Source organism: Siniperca chuatsi, linkage group LG4 (genome assembly GCF_020085105.1).
Source record: "Siniperca chuatsi isolate FFG_IHB_CAS linkage group LG4, ASM2008510v1, whole genome shotgun sequence".
In the NCBI taxonomy this organism is placed as follows: domain Eukaryota; kingdom Metazoa; phylum Chordata; class Actinopteri; order Centrarchiformes; family Sinipercidae; genus Siniperca; species Siniperca chuatsi.
Window position 1 is genome coordinate 23788767 of NC_058045.1, and position 15912 is coordinate 23804678.

Consider the following 15912-nt stretch of genomic DNA (forward strand, 5'->3'; position numbering starts at 1 on the left):
CTCACACATGTTCAAACAGTGTGCCTGTCTGCTTCTTTAACTCTTCATCTTGCTCGCGTTGATAGAGTGTCAATTTCTGTCTCTTCCAAGTCCTGATTCGTGACCAAAGAATCCCTCTCTGCAGGATGATCCCACATGTTATTGTAACAGAGGGTTAATGAACCACTCAGTTCCTCGCATCACTGGGAAATCCCCTCCTCTCCCTCCCCCTATGATCTCCACATTTCATTACAACACATCCAGGAAAAGCGACCACATTTGGTGGTAAACAACTACAGTCTTTTTCTTCCTGTCCTCTTTTATCATCAATATTTGGACATTTTTGATTTTGTTGTTTGTTTGTTTTACAAGAAGAGTAGTTTTCTGCACATTTCAAAACATTTATCACATGATAGGGATTTGGCTCATCGCCAGGAAGACGGTTGATGGTTCAAACTCCACGTCTAGTTCTGTTAGCTTAGGACTAGTCATTAGACTGGTCATAAAAAGGTGAAAAGTCAAGAAATTCAGGGTAATTATGAACGTCTAAGATATGGACATCATTGTTTTGTTTGTATTCCCACATGTTCTTTAACACCTTTCACACACCCGTTTGTGCACCTGTACATACACACAAATACAGCTCGCAGCTTATGAGGGTTAATATACACAGTATGTGTTTTATGAATGGAAAACTGAGCTGGGATAAGCTGAAGTGAACGGTTTTACCCCGAAGAAGTGTCAAAAGTAAATCCTTCCTGGGCCCTTATCCTCATTTTCCTGATGATAATCATGTTTATCACATATCATATGTTTACCTTGCATTTCTTGTTTGTTTTTCTAATTGATATGACGCAACAGCTGTTCAGTCTGGAGCCAGTTCATTAATGCTTTTACGTTGTGCAACTCAAAACACCTGGTGTGTGTGTGTGTGTTAGCTCTATACTTGCAAAAATCCTCCAGCAAACAAGTGACACTTTTTGTAATATCCAGAAGAATAACTTAGTAGTTAACCAACCGAATAGGGTTTTTTTCTGGCCGTGGAACATTAATTAGCTACTCATCTATGATAACCTGTCAGCTTACCTTATCTTGTTGTCTTGTTGTTGCAACGCCACTTTTGCTGTAATCCGACATCTCCTGCATAAACTACAGAAAACCAAATTATAACTGACCGGTCTGGTGTGTGTGGCTATTTTGAAGCAGTCTGGTGTCGTTCGGCCGTGCGTAATGGCACTGCACGCTCAAGTCAGAAGCTGCAGATTTATCACCATACAGTATCTGTCCTGCTGCCTTCAGATGGCTGCAGGGATTTAATGAACTGATGGAGAAACTTTTCATACAGTATAGAGGAGCTCTGGACAGCTGTTACTGGAAGAATCACTCGTATTATTTTCTAGATAAATGTTGACTGATTTACCAAAGTTTCAATTTAAACACATCTACTGGTTGTAGAGTATTTGATTAAAATAGTTTACTTACATTTTAAGCATTATTCCGTCATCGCTGGAGTGTTTCGTTTGCTGTTGGTGATAAAATCACCAGACTGACAGCAGACTGACGTTGCTCCAGAAACAGACATGGTTCAGATACACCTATTCTTAGTGCAAAGTCTAAGACCGAAATCCCTCCCACCTGTGCATAGTGCGCTAGGCACCACACAGACAGGCAAAGCCAATTTCAAGGTCAGTAAAATACCAGACGGTTAGAGCGCTGCTTGCACTGGTCGTTGTGCTGCCACGAAAACTGGCCCCATAGTGTGTAAACTTGAGGTCTAACAAACATGTTGAATACATTTTTTTAAATCTGTGATGATGCTAGCTAGCGGTCTTCTTCTCGCATTTTGCTCACACGTGCTACGGTTCTTGGCACGTTACCGCCACCAACTGTCAATCAGTGGAGCCTCATGGGTGTGCGAGTAGAGCGTGAGATGTAAATAACACGAGAACCTGCTCATCAAAACATTGCTCTATAGCAACACCAGTGGTCAAAAACACCACAGGGTACCTTTAATATATTACACCTACACAGTATATTGTCCACTGAACGTTTGAAATTTTGGTGAAATTAATTTTTGTTGTATTTTTGTACATTTGCATGTATTTAGTATCCATTATTAACAACAACTTTAAAATCTTTTTTTAAAATGCAGTTTCAATCCCAATAAAAAACAACTAAAATGACTATCATACATCAATAGAAATTCAAGCACACTTGCCACGAATTCTAATTGAACTTGCAGAAAGCTTTCAGTTTGTAGGAACAAACAGATGTATTAAACAATGGATAAGGAATGGCAGTCCATTCACTCCAATGAAAGCTACACTTTACAGCGCATACTACACTTTTGTATGCACTCCCTACTGGAATGGAAGTCAACTGTAGACAGACTCAAAATATTAATAAGGAAGATAAAACTACCAGAACCCCAAATGACCCATCAATTAAATTTTTACATATTTGTTTTATTTCTTTAAGAATTGAAACTTGCTCTACTGTTAAATGTACATGAACACACACACAGCCCACTAAACTCTGGCTCTGTTGCTCCCTACCTTGTGCCAGCAGGTGCAGTGTGTCTGGCAGGGTTGGCAGGCAGACAGAGGCAGGTAGGCAGCGCTGGCATCAGGCAGGGAGCAGGCAGAGGAGGACAACGAGGCCAGAGGCAGGGACAAGGTCTGATGGTGATAGTGGTGATGTGGCTGAGCGTAACAGACGGCAGCTCGATCCCCACCAGGGCCTGCTGCTTGAGCCTCTCCTCCTCCTCCACTGCTGACCTGCAACAACCAACATGTTCAGTAAGATGCCAAATGGGAAACACAGCTAGAGTTAGATGTGAAAGTTGGGTCATCTCTTTTTCTGCTTATCTCTAGTCTCTGTATCGCAAGAGATGAGAACATGTTGGCATTGTAAGAAGAGTATCTCTGTAACGCACTTTGGTCAACTATTGGTTTTAAATGTGCTTAATAAATAAATTTAATTGACTTGACGTAATGATTAATGTTCTCACCTGGGGCCTCTGAGAACCCAAACAGAAGTAATCTGGAATAGAAGCTTCTGTAGGGGACTTCTGAAACACGTCATCAGCTAAAAATCATGTTTCTAAGCAATTGTCATTAAATTAGGGAACGTCGTTTAGTATCAAGGTGATAAAACAATGTTTTTGAGCTGTTAAAGAGGACCCCAAACACAACATTAGGGTTAAATGTGAGACTTTAGAATTTAGTGGATGTAACCTGGTTATCTTGGTTGTTTCTGACCTGATATGTTCTTATGATAAATCCAACACAGCTTGATATCATTAAAAACTGCAGCTGTGAGAGCCATGACATTATAGTTTATAGCCAAAAATGCAATTTATCACGGAAGCCATCAGTAAATGAAAGATGATCAGTTTAAAAAAAGACATAAATTCTTCTTTTAGCTAAGTCAACTGACAAGAATATCTTTTGAATCTGACCTGAGCTGTGGTCGACATCATAAGCTCCTGCTCGCTGTCAGCTTTCACCTACAAACGTGTAATTTACTTTGTTCACCACTGAATAACACCTGACTGAGGCAGCCTGTCACTGACTATGTCTCACCTGTAATTTTGGTGTGTAGGTAACAAGTCAGTGTGCTGTACTCATCTGTAACACATTTCCTCTGCCAGGCCTCAGAAAAACCTGAAATTACTTTGTGTTTCACCTGCTATAATGACGTTTTTTTCCTCTGAGCAGGTGAAAAGCTCACCTGTGGCCAGGGGCCTGACGTATGGGTGGACGTGGTGATAACTCAGCGCACGCCACACTGGTTAACAACGCCCAGTGCTCTGAATTTACAGGAGTCTTTTATCTTGAAGGAAGCACCTTGTCAGAGAAATGTGGATTCATAGCAGCCTGCAGCGTGTTCACCATGCTGCCATCTCACCTGCTTTATGAGAACCTTTGTTCAGACAGTGGTAAACCAAATGTTCTCAGTCAGCCTTTGAGTAGAACTTTCACTGGTTATTGTTTTTTGTTTAGGCCATTCACACTAATAAGACTATACAGGACCGTTTTTTGCAGCTGCTTTCACTTCCTCTGACAGAGAACTCACATGAAAACACTCTCAGTCTCTTTCACTACATTAGACTTTTATCACCTAATACAGTCTGTCCCCATATACTTACATTGTCTCATTTCACAGGTGTGTTGGCATCTGAGTGGGAGAATTTAGACAAGTTAAATTGGATTTGCGGAAAACAAGTTCTGTGTGTCAGATCATCTAAAAGTTAGAGAGTTGCATTTCTTCCCCAAATATTAACTCTACTACAGTACAGTATGTCCTTATCCATCTACACAGAATTTGGTACACTTCACTCTATATAAATATATATATAAAATGATTTCATTGAAGAATGTAATTTAGTCGTAGCTATTTTTTTTTTCACTGATGATGAAAAAAATGATTTAAATAGCTTAAATTATTTTCAAATGATATTTTATGCAGTCAGACAGCTGGCCCTGCTCCTTCCTCCTGGTAACCCTGTGAATGTCAGGTGTGAACTATCTAGTGGCTCTCCACTTTGAGCATCCCTCTCACCTGTAGGATGTCCTGGATCTGGCCGAGCTGCTGCCTCAGCACCTGCTTCTGGTGGAAGCTGAAGGCCGGGTGGTGAGAGGCCATGGTGAACAGTAAGAGAAACTGCTCCTCGGTCCTCCCGTCGTTCAGAGCCAGGCCGTAGTTATTAATCACCGTGTCTATGTGAGTCAGGGTCCGGTACAGGACTCCCGCCGCCTCCCTGTTGTCCGAGCCGAGCAGGGCGAGGGACACCAGCAGCTTGCTGCGCACCACCTCGTCCGTGATGTTAGTGAGGCCCGATAGGTCGGCGGGGTTGTTGGCTTTGATCTCCGCATCCCGGAGGGAGTGGTAGTCCTTGCGGGCCAAGTCCTCCAGGCAGGAGCCGAGGAAGCGGAGCTCGATGGGGACGCAGAGGTCCAGAAGGCCGCACAGGAACTCGGCTCTCTGGGCTGAGGTGAGGGAGGAGAACCAGCGGTACACTCCCTCCCTCTGGACACAGCTCCGGCTCTCCACCATCCTCACACATCCACTCAAACGGAACTGTTATTGTTCTGACAACAACTGGAATGGAAAAAGTCAAGACTTTCAACTGAGAGTAAACTTCACAACAAAGGAAGCGCGAGTGTATGTGTACGTGCGTAATTGCGCAGGCGCGCGCGAGCAGCGCTACTCTCGAGTGGCCATAAAATCAGAGCTAATTAGTCAACTTGAACTTAAGTTGTGACTGACGCTGTCCCTCACTCCACACTCCCAGTGTCTGTTTCCACACACTCTGGCCACAGCAGTGGCATGAAGGAAGCAACAGTCGTTTCCTTTGTTGGATCAGCGGCGACTGAGCAGCAGGCCTTTCCATAAACCATAATCTCACCAAGTCGCCTCATGTGCAGCCAAAGTGCTCTGGTTTGTGTTCAACGCGTAGCTCGGCAGCCAGGAGTCCCTCCGCCGTGTCCCTCCCCGCCGGTCGGACCGCTGCCCCCCTGACGGCACAGAAACAGCTCTTGCAGAATGGTAGAGATGTTCAAAACACACCGCCCCATTCAAGGAGACGCTCGACCATACAGAGAGCCGCCCCGCTCTCCTGCCCCGCACTGCACACACTGCCCTTCCTGTAGAGTTGTTCCTCTGTCCTCATGGTTTTTCACAACTTGCGCATGGAACCGTCGGCTGAAGCCCAGCGACAAAGTCCCAGCCGCTAGCAAGACTGTGCTGGGTTTAAAGTTTAAAAACAAAACTAGTGTGGCCCAAAGCTGCTGCCGCCACTGGAAATAACATTAACATTTCCGAGACATTACCTCATCAAACGGCGCTGCTGAAAGACAACCTCACAGATGATAGCCTACTAGAGCTTTTGCTCAGTATCCGTGAATGAATTTAGTGCAAAATGTAGTTTTATGCTGCCCGCATTCTGCCATGAGTCTTGAAATCGAAAAAAAAACAGCTGTGTATAACATTATCCCAACTCTGGCAGCAAGACCAGCCCACAATACAGAAATGTCTCCTTTGATTGGCTGCGAGTCCCGTCTGTATTCAAGAGCTCTCTTGTGATTGGCTCAGAGGTATATCCGCTGCCCTGCTATTTCACATCTTTTTCTTATGCGCTCATACATATCTCAGCTTAGTTACTGAAGCTTTAAAGTGCCAGATACACGTGAAACTGATGCTATATAATCTATTTAGTTTGATAGTCTCACCAAGAAAGTTATGTTCTACATCCCCTACGACTTATTTAGTTATTACTTTTAGTAGTGTTACTTTTGGAGTTTTAGAAGGAAGCTAGCCTGTTCAGATATACAAGGTACAGAGTACAAGGTAGGCTACTTTAGCTAAAGAAAGGAAATCTTATTAGAAAGTACCATGGCGGTCACCACCGACTATTACAAATACAAACACATAACGATGCTGAAATATTTAAGGACTGGTGTTGTTATAAGATTTTAAAATGCCATAAATAAGAAAATTCATCCATGAAGTCACAGAGATGAGTATCAAAGGGTAATATTAGCCTGAAGAAATATAGTTTATGTCAGTCCGGCGGGTGGTTCACTAAAGCCACTGTATATATTAACATACTTTATTTCCTACATGGCAGCAGCAATAATCCTTATTATATGTATAGTTACATAGCATCTTTCTCCTCAGTGTCCTATAGTGAAGCCCCTTGGTTATTTTGTAGTTCATATATAGGACCAGAAGATGGCGTCAGATGTCCATGTTGAAACCTGAGGCGGCAGCACACTCGCTGATGGATGTGGTGTTGCATCCATCATGACACCTGACCATGCCTTGTCACAGATGATAAAAACATCACACAACAAAAAGTGTTTTAAAATGTTGAATAAACACAGCTTTACTTGATATAACATGTATTGCCTCATGTTTTCCCTCACCATGCCCTTCTGTGTCATTCTTCACTTGTTTCTCTTCTTCTCCATCGTTACAGCCTCCCTCCATCCTCCCTCTCATTGAGAACATTGGACTCTAGAGGTAAACCCCGCCCCCAGACACAGGCCCCACACCCAGCTGAAGGAGGAAAAATTCATTTAAGGTTGCTATAGTAACCGTACCCCTCTCTGCATCAGAGATGCTGCCTAACACACAATCGCACACACAAAAAGTATGTAAACACAACACAGCAACACAAAGAAAGAGAAAGATTAAAAACACAAGAGCCAAGAGTCATTTTCTTTCAAACACTTTCATTATTTTCTCCACATAACTCAAAAACAAAACAGAGTAATTCCCAGAAACAGAAAGAAAGAAAGAAAGAAAGAAAGAAAGAAAGAGTAGAGTCAAACTATAGAGAGAAAGCTTGGCATGCTGTAGCATGCTGCGGACTAACAGGGTGGTGCAGGGCATCGTCACCAGGCTGATGGCATACAGCAGAGCTTCAGTCTGGGACCCAAATGAAATGAATGAAACCCAAATATATTGTATTGCCTCTCGGGGTGCAGGCACATTAGACTGTACTCTTGTAATAATGTGGGGAAACACCAGAGCCTACAGCCGAGTTTGAGTTCCAATCCACAGTTTGAGAAACGCTGTCAGACAGAAAAACAACAGCGAGCCTCCCTGCCCCCTGGACGTTGTTACCGATGGCAACAGGATCAGCCATCCCATCACGTGGACGGAGTAGGATGCACACACATGTTCACACATTCAGATGAGCGTTCATGTGCACACATGCAAACAAACACAGAGGCTGGTCTGCCAGATGGGTTTGAGACACGCACACACACACAGAAAAACCCAGTGTCTTCACTCAGCTATAAAAATAGACAAATTGTGACTGGTATTTGTGACGGTTTGTCATTGAGGGTCTTGGATCGTTGGAGGAGAAGCTGAGGAATGGAAGCGGTAAATCCTGACTTCAATCTTGGCCACTGCTTGCTTCTACACTGCAACAGATTTGCATCATTTCACCAAAATCCTTTCAAATAGTTTGTTCCTGTCAGGCTGCTCGGAGTATCACTTAAACACACATAGAGGCTTCAATTGGTTTCATTTAATCCAGAAAAAATCAATAACAGTCCGTAAAATAAATGCTGACTGCTGTTTTATCCCATCTTCATGATAAATAGGCTTCTCTCCAGACACTGCTCATATCAAAACTTAACATGTCGCGAGTGCTTCTGAAGCTTTTTTTGCTTTCAGATTCAACGCACAACTAAGATATTACAGTACATATGCATGCATTGTTGTACTTTTATCAATTTGCGCTACAAAAGCAAGGCAGGTGGCGACTAGTATTTTTTTCAGACATCTTGCAATTATAGTATAAAAGATCTTGCCTTTAGGTTAAGTTTGGAGACAAGCAGTGGGAGACACTGATTTATCAATATGATATTGTCTTTAAAGCCATATTTCCGGTGTCGGACATACAGGCTTTGCTTCGATTTATGCAGTACTGCCTCTAAATACCTCTGCTAGCAGTACAGTAGGCGCAGGGCTTTGCCAAGGACGGTCTGTCTTGAACTACCACCAACTCAGAGGAAGCTCCATCCTCTGACTGGTGTGTGTGGAGGTGGGAGAGAGTAGGAGGGAGAGACGGAGAGAGCGCAGCTGTCAGCTGATGCTAGTAGGCTAGATGTGGATGAGCAGTGACTGTGTCCTCATGAGATGCTCTTGTAAAGTTCATGAACAGCGTGAAAGGCCACTGAGCTACTTGGAGACCACGCACAGATGCACATACATACACACACAATCCTGGAAAAGACAAGGCAGCTTGATACAGATGCAAACACGCTCACATTCCGCACAAAAACCCATTTACACACATGTACACTGCAAACATACTGTATATACAGTATGCAGAGATGCAAATACGCATGCACTCATTTGTTGACACACACAAACTTTCTCACTCCCAGCATGAGATGAAGAATGAGAGGAGACAGACCTCATAGCGGGATGAATGAGAGGGATGGGGTAAAAGCAAAGAGTGCGTGTGTGTGTGTGTGTGTGTGTGTGTGTGTGTGTGTGTGTGTGTGTGTGTGTATGTGTGTGTGGACAGGGAGCCATTAACCATGTATCCAGGCAGCACACACTCGTCAGCTCCTGAGTCTTACATAGACTCACACACACATGAACACACAGCTTGAACCATCAGTAACAACACCTGGGCAGGCAGAGGAACCAAAAGGCAGGAGTTATATAAAGAGGGGTGGAGGGTAACAAAATAAAGAATATATCCATCAACATATTGTACATGAGAGAAAATGTTAATAAATAAATTATAAGTTACAAATTTGTTGAAAACTATGATTTGAAGATGAAAAAGTCTCGTCAGTCCTGTCTGCAGACAGTGGAAGCAGTCTTCTAGCTGTAATGCCAGCTGCAGCTCGCGTGGCCTGGGGATCAGACCAGTTCAGTCCATTTAAGTTTCTTTGTGAACTAAAGAAGCTCCCTTAAGTCCAGTTTCTGGACTATATTATTTTCCTATAGTCCAGTTACCTGGACTGCTTTACCCTTCTTTCATCCACTCCTTTGGGCTACGCACTCTTTCACGAAGACTGGACCAAGGTAAGCTGAGGTTAGCCCAGGTTAGCCACCTTTAGCCCAAATGATGACGGAGCCCTCCTTGGTCCTAGTCTTCCTTCAGCCAGTTGCAGTCCTCTCGCCAGGAACACGAAAGGGCAGCAGATTCATTGTAATACTCATATGAATTTATAGTTGTTGTAGCATAGATAGGCTGACTCTGAAAGCAGTGCTGTCTTTAAATAAAAAAGTGGATAAACAAAATAGCCACTCCAATGTTGAGCAGAATCACCATGACAACCAGGATAGAGCTGTAGGCCTGCGTGGGAGAGAGAGAGAAAGAGAGAAAAGCGGAGAGTGTCAATAATAAGGACACACACACAAAGCTCACACACAAGGCTGTTTTCATACACACAGTATATCTAACCTGCTAACACATACAGATGTACACACAGCCATTTATATTCATCCCTTTACCTTTTTTACCAAAGCAAAGCATAAGACACTTCTTATTACCACAGTTGGCCATTAATATGTCAATAAACATAATATGCAGTATAAGGGGAATAACTGAAAGGTGCTTTGCTTTAATGCAATTTAAAGGACCAAACCACTGTTTTAAAAGGTTGATGATTCTCCTCTATTTTATCAATGCATTTCTATGAAATTGCTGATGATTAACAGGTTTTTTGTTGTTGTTGAAATAATTTCACACTTTTAACGTCTCGTTCATTGCACCTTGCATAACTGCATGCACATCAATCATCCCACCGCTGTCAGTTGAATTCTGGTAACTGTCGCTTCAGCTGGAGGAGGCTCCTTACTGGTTCAGAAAATCCTACAGCCCTGGGGTTTATAAAACCTTTTCAAAAAAAAATACAAATTAACTCAAATACATGGGTCAGTTAAATACAATGCCGTGGCATTTTGAAGCAGCAGCAATATTCTCCTGTATTGAATAAATGTTGATACTGGCTTTAGTGCTGCTGTGTGATGCTAAAACGAATTAATTTGGAGCTTTTTATGAGTAAATGCCTACCACAGTGTGGTTGATGTTCTCTTCAGATATGTGGAGAAAGCCCACCTCTTTTTCTAAGTATTGGGTATACTCACAAATCAGCCTACAGTACCGATATACAATGTGTGGTCACTCTATCTAGCCCATATTCTTTTAGAAATAGTATTTAAGTAAGTAAAACTGACCCAAGGTTACAAAAAAGACAATACAAATTTGAATAAATACAAAAACAAGCAAAAATTGTTAAAGAATATGAACAAATCAGGATAAGCAAGTACTCATTATTAATAGGATGGGGCCAAATTGTTCAAGCTGTTTGAAAGATAAAAGGGGCATAGCTTGGCAATGTTTCTTAATTGAAAATAACGTGACTGAATAACGGACTTAAGATGTTTCTCAAAGTTCAATTAGGAATCAAAAATGATCCCTTTAGGTTTCTGGAAAACACCTTTGAGTTAGAAGCCAGGGACCGTTTGTGCTGTTGAAATAAGGTCTGGTTTGGAGCAAACACAAGAACTTCTGTTTTGTGATTTAACTGCAGGAAACTCCAGGCACTGATCTCATTAAAAACAATCACGTAAAATAGCCAAATTTGAAAATTCCTCCACTTTCACAAATACATTGCTGTGCCGATGATGTCCAGCTCAATGATAAGAGGATGGATAATGTGCCCTAAAGGGAGCATGTCCCAGGATTGAGCCTTGAGGAACTCCACAGCAAGATCAACACAATTAGACACCTTGTCAGCGATGGATACAAAGAAGTGGCGATTAGATAAATAGGGAGAAAACCATTCAAGAGCTATACTAGACATGCCAACCCACTTCCTCACACAATCTAACAAGATATTATTACTTAATAGATTCACTTTCCACTGTACCACTCTTCTTCTGGTTTGCATTGTCTTGGTGGTTTCTGGAAACATGACATAATACAAATGATCACATCTAAAACAAACGTCACGAAAAAGGAATAAATTGTAATGCTGTTTAATATTTGTCTTTTTGAAGTCCTAACAGCAATGATGATACATGGATGCAGTGCAATGATGAAGGAGCAATTTGCATCTTAAGATAAATAATACAATCCTGTGTTGATCCCACAGGGAAGCCTATCTTCTCTGACAGAGTGAGGTCAGAGGGCAAGCTCTGCTGCAGAACAGCAGCCTGGAGCAGTATCTTGCTCGATGACACTTCAGCAGATGCTTACTGACAACCTGGGTCATGTGGGTGAAGGCCGGTCTTTCTGACCACCTGTCCACTCTGGGTAAATATGTGAAAGTGAATCTAGTATAATCATTGACATTATCATCGATGCAGCAGTTGTTGTTTTTTTTTACCCCACGCAGAATCCCTCAAGTAGTTAAGTAGTCTCCCTTGCTTGAAAATTAAACATTTTACTAATATCTACATAGAGTGTATTTTGGTCTTATTAAGGAATTTACCCAAAGATGAGGTGCAGAAGACCTATGGTTTTAATTAAGTCTGCTTCTAAAATAATTTTAACAATAGCTGCAGTGGGAGAGAGAAAATGAACTCTGAGTAACACGACACACTGATATTAAGCAGCATTAGTGCAACATTGTTGTAAATGAATCTGTCCAGAGTGGATGCTAACAAGGTTTCTGCTGATCAATCCGGTGATGGGCTTATCACAGATCTGTGTCATAGTTGATTACCAAACCAAGTGGATGAAATCCTCTGATAGTGAGCCTTTTCTACCTTGATTTAGTAAGAAAATGTGTGCTTTTCATGTATCCATGCACTGTAATACCTGACATATATATTCATATCCATTTTCTGTGGTTCTTACACTGGAGTTTCCACTTTTTACAATTGATTATTGGATTATTTTTCAGTGTAATTTTTTCATTTGTGCCAAATGAGCATAAATTATAATCATTCACAATTAGTATTTTCAATGAGTATATCATATAGAAACTCTCAGTTCTCAGCAAGAGGATCTGCCTCTTAAACAAATAGTTGAAAAATACACTTTTTTGCTTTCTTGCTGAAATTTAGAAGATTGATGCAGCTCTAATATCTGTACACTAAATGAAGAATGAAGCAACAGCCAGCAGCCGATTAGTTTTGCTTAAACTTGTCGTTTTTGCTCATTGTTTTTTGCCCAAATTAAACAAACAAGATAGAACATCAGAATCAGAAATACTTTATTGATCCCCGAGGGGAAACTCTTTCGTTACATGTTAATTTGTGAGCTTTAGATGTGCTGGTAGGCAAATTTTCTTACTTTTGGACAGAGCCAAACTAGGTGTTTCACTCTGCTCCAAGTCTTAATGTTAAGCTAATGGCTGCTGGCTGTACTTTCATATAGCATACAGATCTTCTCATCCAACTTTCAGCAAGAAAGTCAAATAAGCATATTTCCAAAAATGTTGAATTATTGCTTTAAGAATTCTGAACGTTCAGAACTCAAGTGAGTAAATTTAGTTTTGTTCTGGGAAACATGCTTACTGAAACATATTCCTGTGAAATGGGACTAAAGAAAGCTGGGCAGGTGTGTGTTCACACTGTGTTTTGGTGGTGAAATTTACAGTAGTATCAACACTCAGTCTATTTCAAAAGTACAAAACCCACTATTTTTGGGGGGAAAAGTACAATATGGACTTTGGTTAAATCGCCCTTAACAACAGGAAAATCCGTTGAGCATGCCCCTTTTCACAGAAATTATTGCATTAACTCTTTTATACTTCATTCTCTTTTAAAGGAAATGTATGGAAGTACACTGATACATTTTAGGCAAATCTCCAACTGCCTTTCATAAATGTTATAATTTATCTACAATATGTGACTCTGAAATTGCTATTTTCTACTTCTTCAATCCTCAAGTAAGTGAATTTGCAGACTTCCCACCAAAAATGCTATTTTTTAATAATAACTACTATTTACTTTTCAAAAACACTTCAACAGAGCCGGTTTATTCTTAATCCTCCTGGTGTGAAATCATAAATATGCACAGAGCACAGAGCAGTACTCTTCAGAGATAACAAAGCTCAGGTTAAGTATAATCAGAGTACAAATAGTGTGAGCACCCATTTGGCATTATTTTCCCTTTGCTTGAAACTACAATGAACTACTTTGCTGTCATTAATAGAGAAATACAACTTAATCTCTCCACCAGCTCCTTACCAAACACCTTTTATAACAGAATGCTTATTATCCTGAAGATGAAGTGCTGGCAAAGAACAAAAATTTTTCCTGCTTACTGGCATCTTCCCCTGGCACTGAGAACTGCCATTGTAAAGCATTTCTTGAATTAAAGTAACTTAGATTCCTTAGGCAAATGTATGCCAATTTCAAACAATTATTCAGTAAAATCATTGGAAAGCTATATTTACCTTAATGCTTCACCAATCAATGTTTTTTAAATTACTAATTAATCAAATGACTATGTGTAATGGGAAAAAGAGCCAGATATTGGAGACCAAAACATAGATAAAAGAATATTTGACTTTAGGTGGCTAGAAACGTGTCAAAATGAATGCTGCTCTCTGTCTGTTGAATATGTAAATAGACAACTCTTTGCTAACACAGTAGCTGGGGCAACTTCATAAGGTGAAGTAGTGAGTATTTCAACTTGTTGTGGTGTTCTTTTGCATCCAAGTGACCAAAAACAAGTTTGTCCTGGCTTTTCATGCTCAACACAGCAGAGAAACAGAAAAAATAACTACTTTTGATACATTTAAGCATGCTATACTTATTTTAAAACTACAGAGATGTGTGAGGCTCTGTCACAATTTTAAATTGGCTTAAGTCTTGTCTGTCTGGCTCTGAGGCTCTCTTAGTGACCACTCTTCTGCCAAAATTGACCTGTGGGTTGCCCCAAAGCTCCATTCTAGGACAACTGTTGTTCAGACTTTAAACGCACATTATGTAATTTCTGCCACTAGGGTTCTCTCACATCAAAACAATAACAAAAGACGTAGTCTGATGATGTCGTGAAATAGCATGGGATCATGGGAGTTGTTGTCTTCATTGTTAAATAACCAGCATTGCCTAAAATCTATCTGATGTGACTCAGGCAGAAAGCATGTTCACAGACAAGGTAATGTATTAAAGTTTTACGGGGACATCTTTGTCGACAGAATGCACAGCAAACAGCAATAAATAATATAATAATAATAGAGTGGCTAGCTAGTTAGTTTGCCAACTTCCTTCCTCACTCTCTCTCATGTCACGTATCATCTGGTGTTTTCTGTGTTTCCTTGGAAGTTATAGCAACTAGAGATGGTAAAGGGGATATGATGCCATTGACAGGCGACCAAATGAAACGCACCATTATCTTGAATAAAATTACAGATTTCTCTGGGTTTGAACATTGTTGGAAACATTTGGGATAATATGAGGAACACAACTCTACAAAATATATAACATAGGTCTAGTTTTAGACATTTAATGTGGAAATGTTACATATTATACCTTTAATTACAACCATTGAGAATATCTTCAGTAAACACAGAATTGATGCGTATTTTGCAGGTTTAGGCAACTAAAACACTTGGCTAAGGTTTGAGAAAGATTGTGATGACGGTTAAGAAGAACGTTAAGTGCAGGCCTAGGACAAGGTCTCCTGCATGAAAGTGATATGCTACACCACCACCCCACCCCCACCCCCCAAAGGGCATCGGAATTGCCCCAATATGGACATAATGCCTAGGCCAATGGGCAGAAAATTCTGTATCATTCAGTGATTCAAGCCCTACTGGTAAACTGCTTCAGCGTATTAATCATGTCTACTTTTTTTATGTCAAAAACTTTCCTACAACTGATCAAAGACAGAATTTCTAATAATTAGAGCACAGGCTCAGAGACAGAAGTTGTGCAGTGACTTAAAATCCTTGACACAAAACATCAAGCCCCAAGCTAGTAACCATGGTCTGCTTTTTGATCCTCATCTAAATTTTAAGGCTCACATACAAAATATCACCAGCACTGACTTTTATCATCTCAAATTCTGGAAAATTACTGCCATATCTCTCCCACGCAGAGACCTATGCATGCTTTTATGACTACCAGGCTTGACTACAGTACTGTAATGCTTTCTTTTGTGGCCCACCCAAGAAAGCTTTAGACAAACTGCAGATCAGCCAAAATGCAGCAGCATGTGTGCTGACCAGAATCAGCAAAAGAGGACATGTTGCATATACATATACCTGTTCTAAGTCTCCTTGGTAGTAGATTCTTCTTTGTACGTTTTAAGATACTGGTCAAGCACGCTTTAAAAATGTGTCCCTGGTAAATCTGAGCTCATCTGGTACTGGCCTTTCAGCTGTTCTATGATCTACCATTAAGACCAATAGAGAAACAGGTCATCTATCTGGAGCCAATGGCATCACAATTTGTTTACATTTTCAAGCAAAATCTTAAGATATTATTTTT

At 40.9% G+C, this 15912-nt stretch overlaps 2 protein-coding genes across 8 annotated transcripts in view; both read right to left on the reverse strand.

Moving 5' to 3' along the window:
• zcchc14 (zinc finger, CCHC domain containing 14) overlaps nt 1-6288 on the reverse strand; it is a 37452-nt gene extending 31164 nt beyond the window's left edge. For 4 of the 7 annotated variants that reach the window (XM_044194962.1, XM_044194968.1, XM_044194964.1 and 1 more), the window contains exons 1-3: nt 4543-6287; nt 2535-2756; nt 1066-1128 (exon numbers count right to left, since the gene is read on the reverse strand). In XM_044194962.1, the coding sequence (XP_044050897.1) occupies nt 1066-1128; nt 2535-2756; nt 4543-5037 (780 nt within the window). In that variant the 5' untranslated portion in view covers nt 5038-6287. Of the gene's footprint in view, nt 1-1065; nt 1129-2534; nt 2757-4542 lie in introns of all 7 variants that reach the window. The other 3 variants (XM_044194965.1, XM_044194966.1, XM_044194967.1) reach the window with 3 other exon arrangements.
• Nucleotides 6289-8008: 1720 nt separating this feature from the next.
• The window catches only part of jph3b (junctophilin 3b), a 51457-nt gene continuing 43553 nt past the window's right edge, over nt 8009-15912 (reverse strand). Inside the window, 1 exon segment of the mRNA XM_044194969.1 lies at nt 8009-9814. Coding sequence (XP_044050904.1) covers nt 9734-9814 — 81 coding nt within the window. The 3' untranslated portion in view covers nt 8009-9733.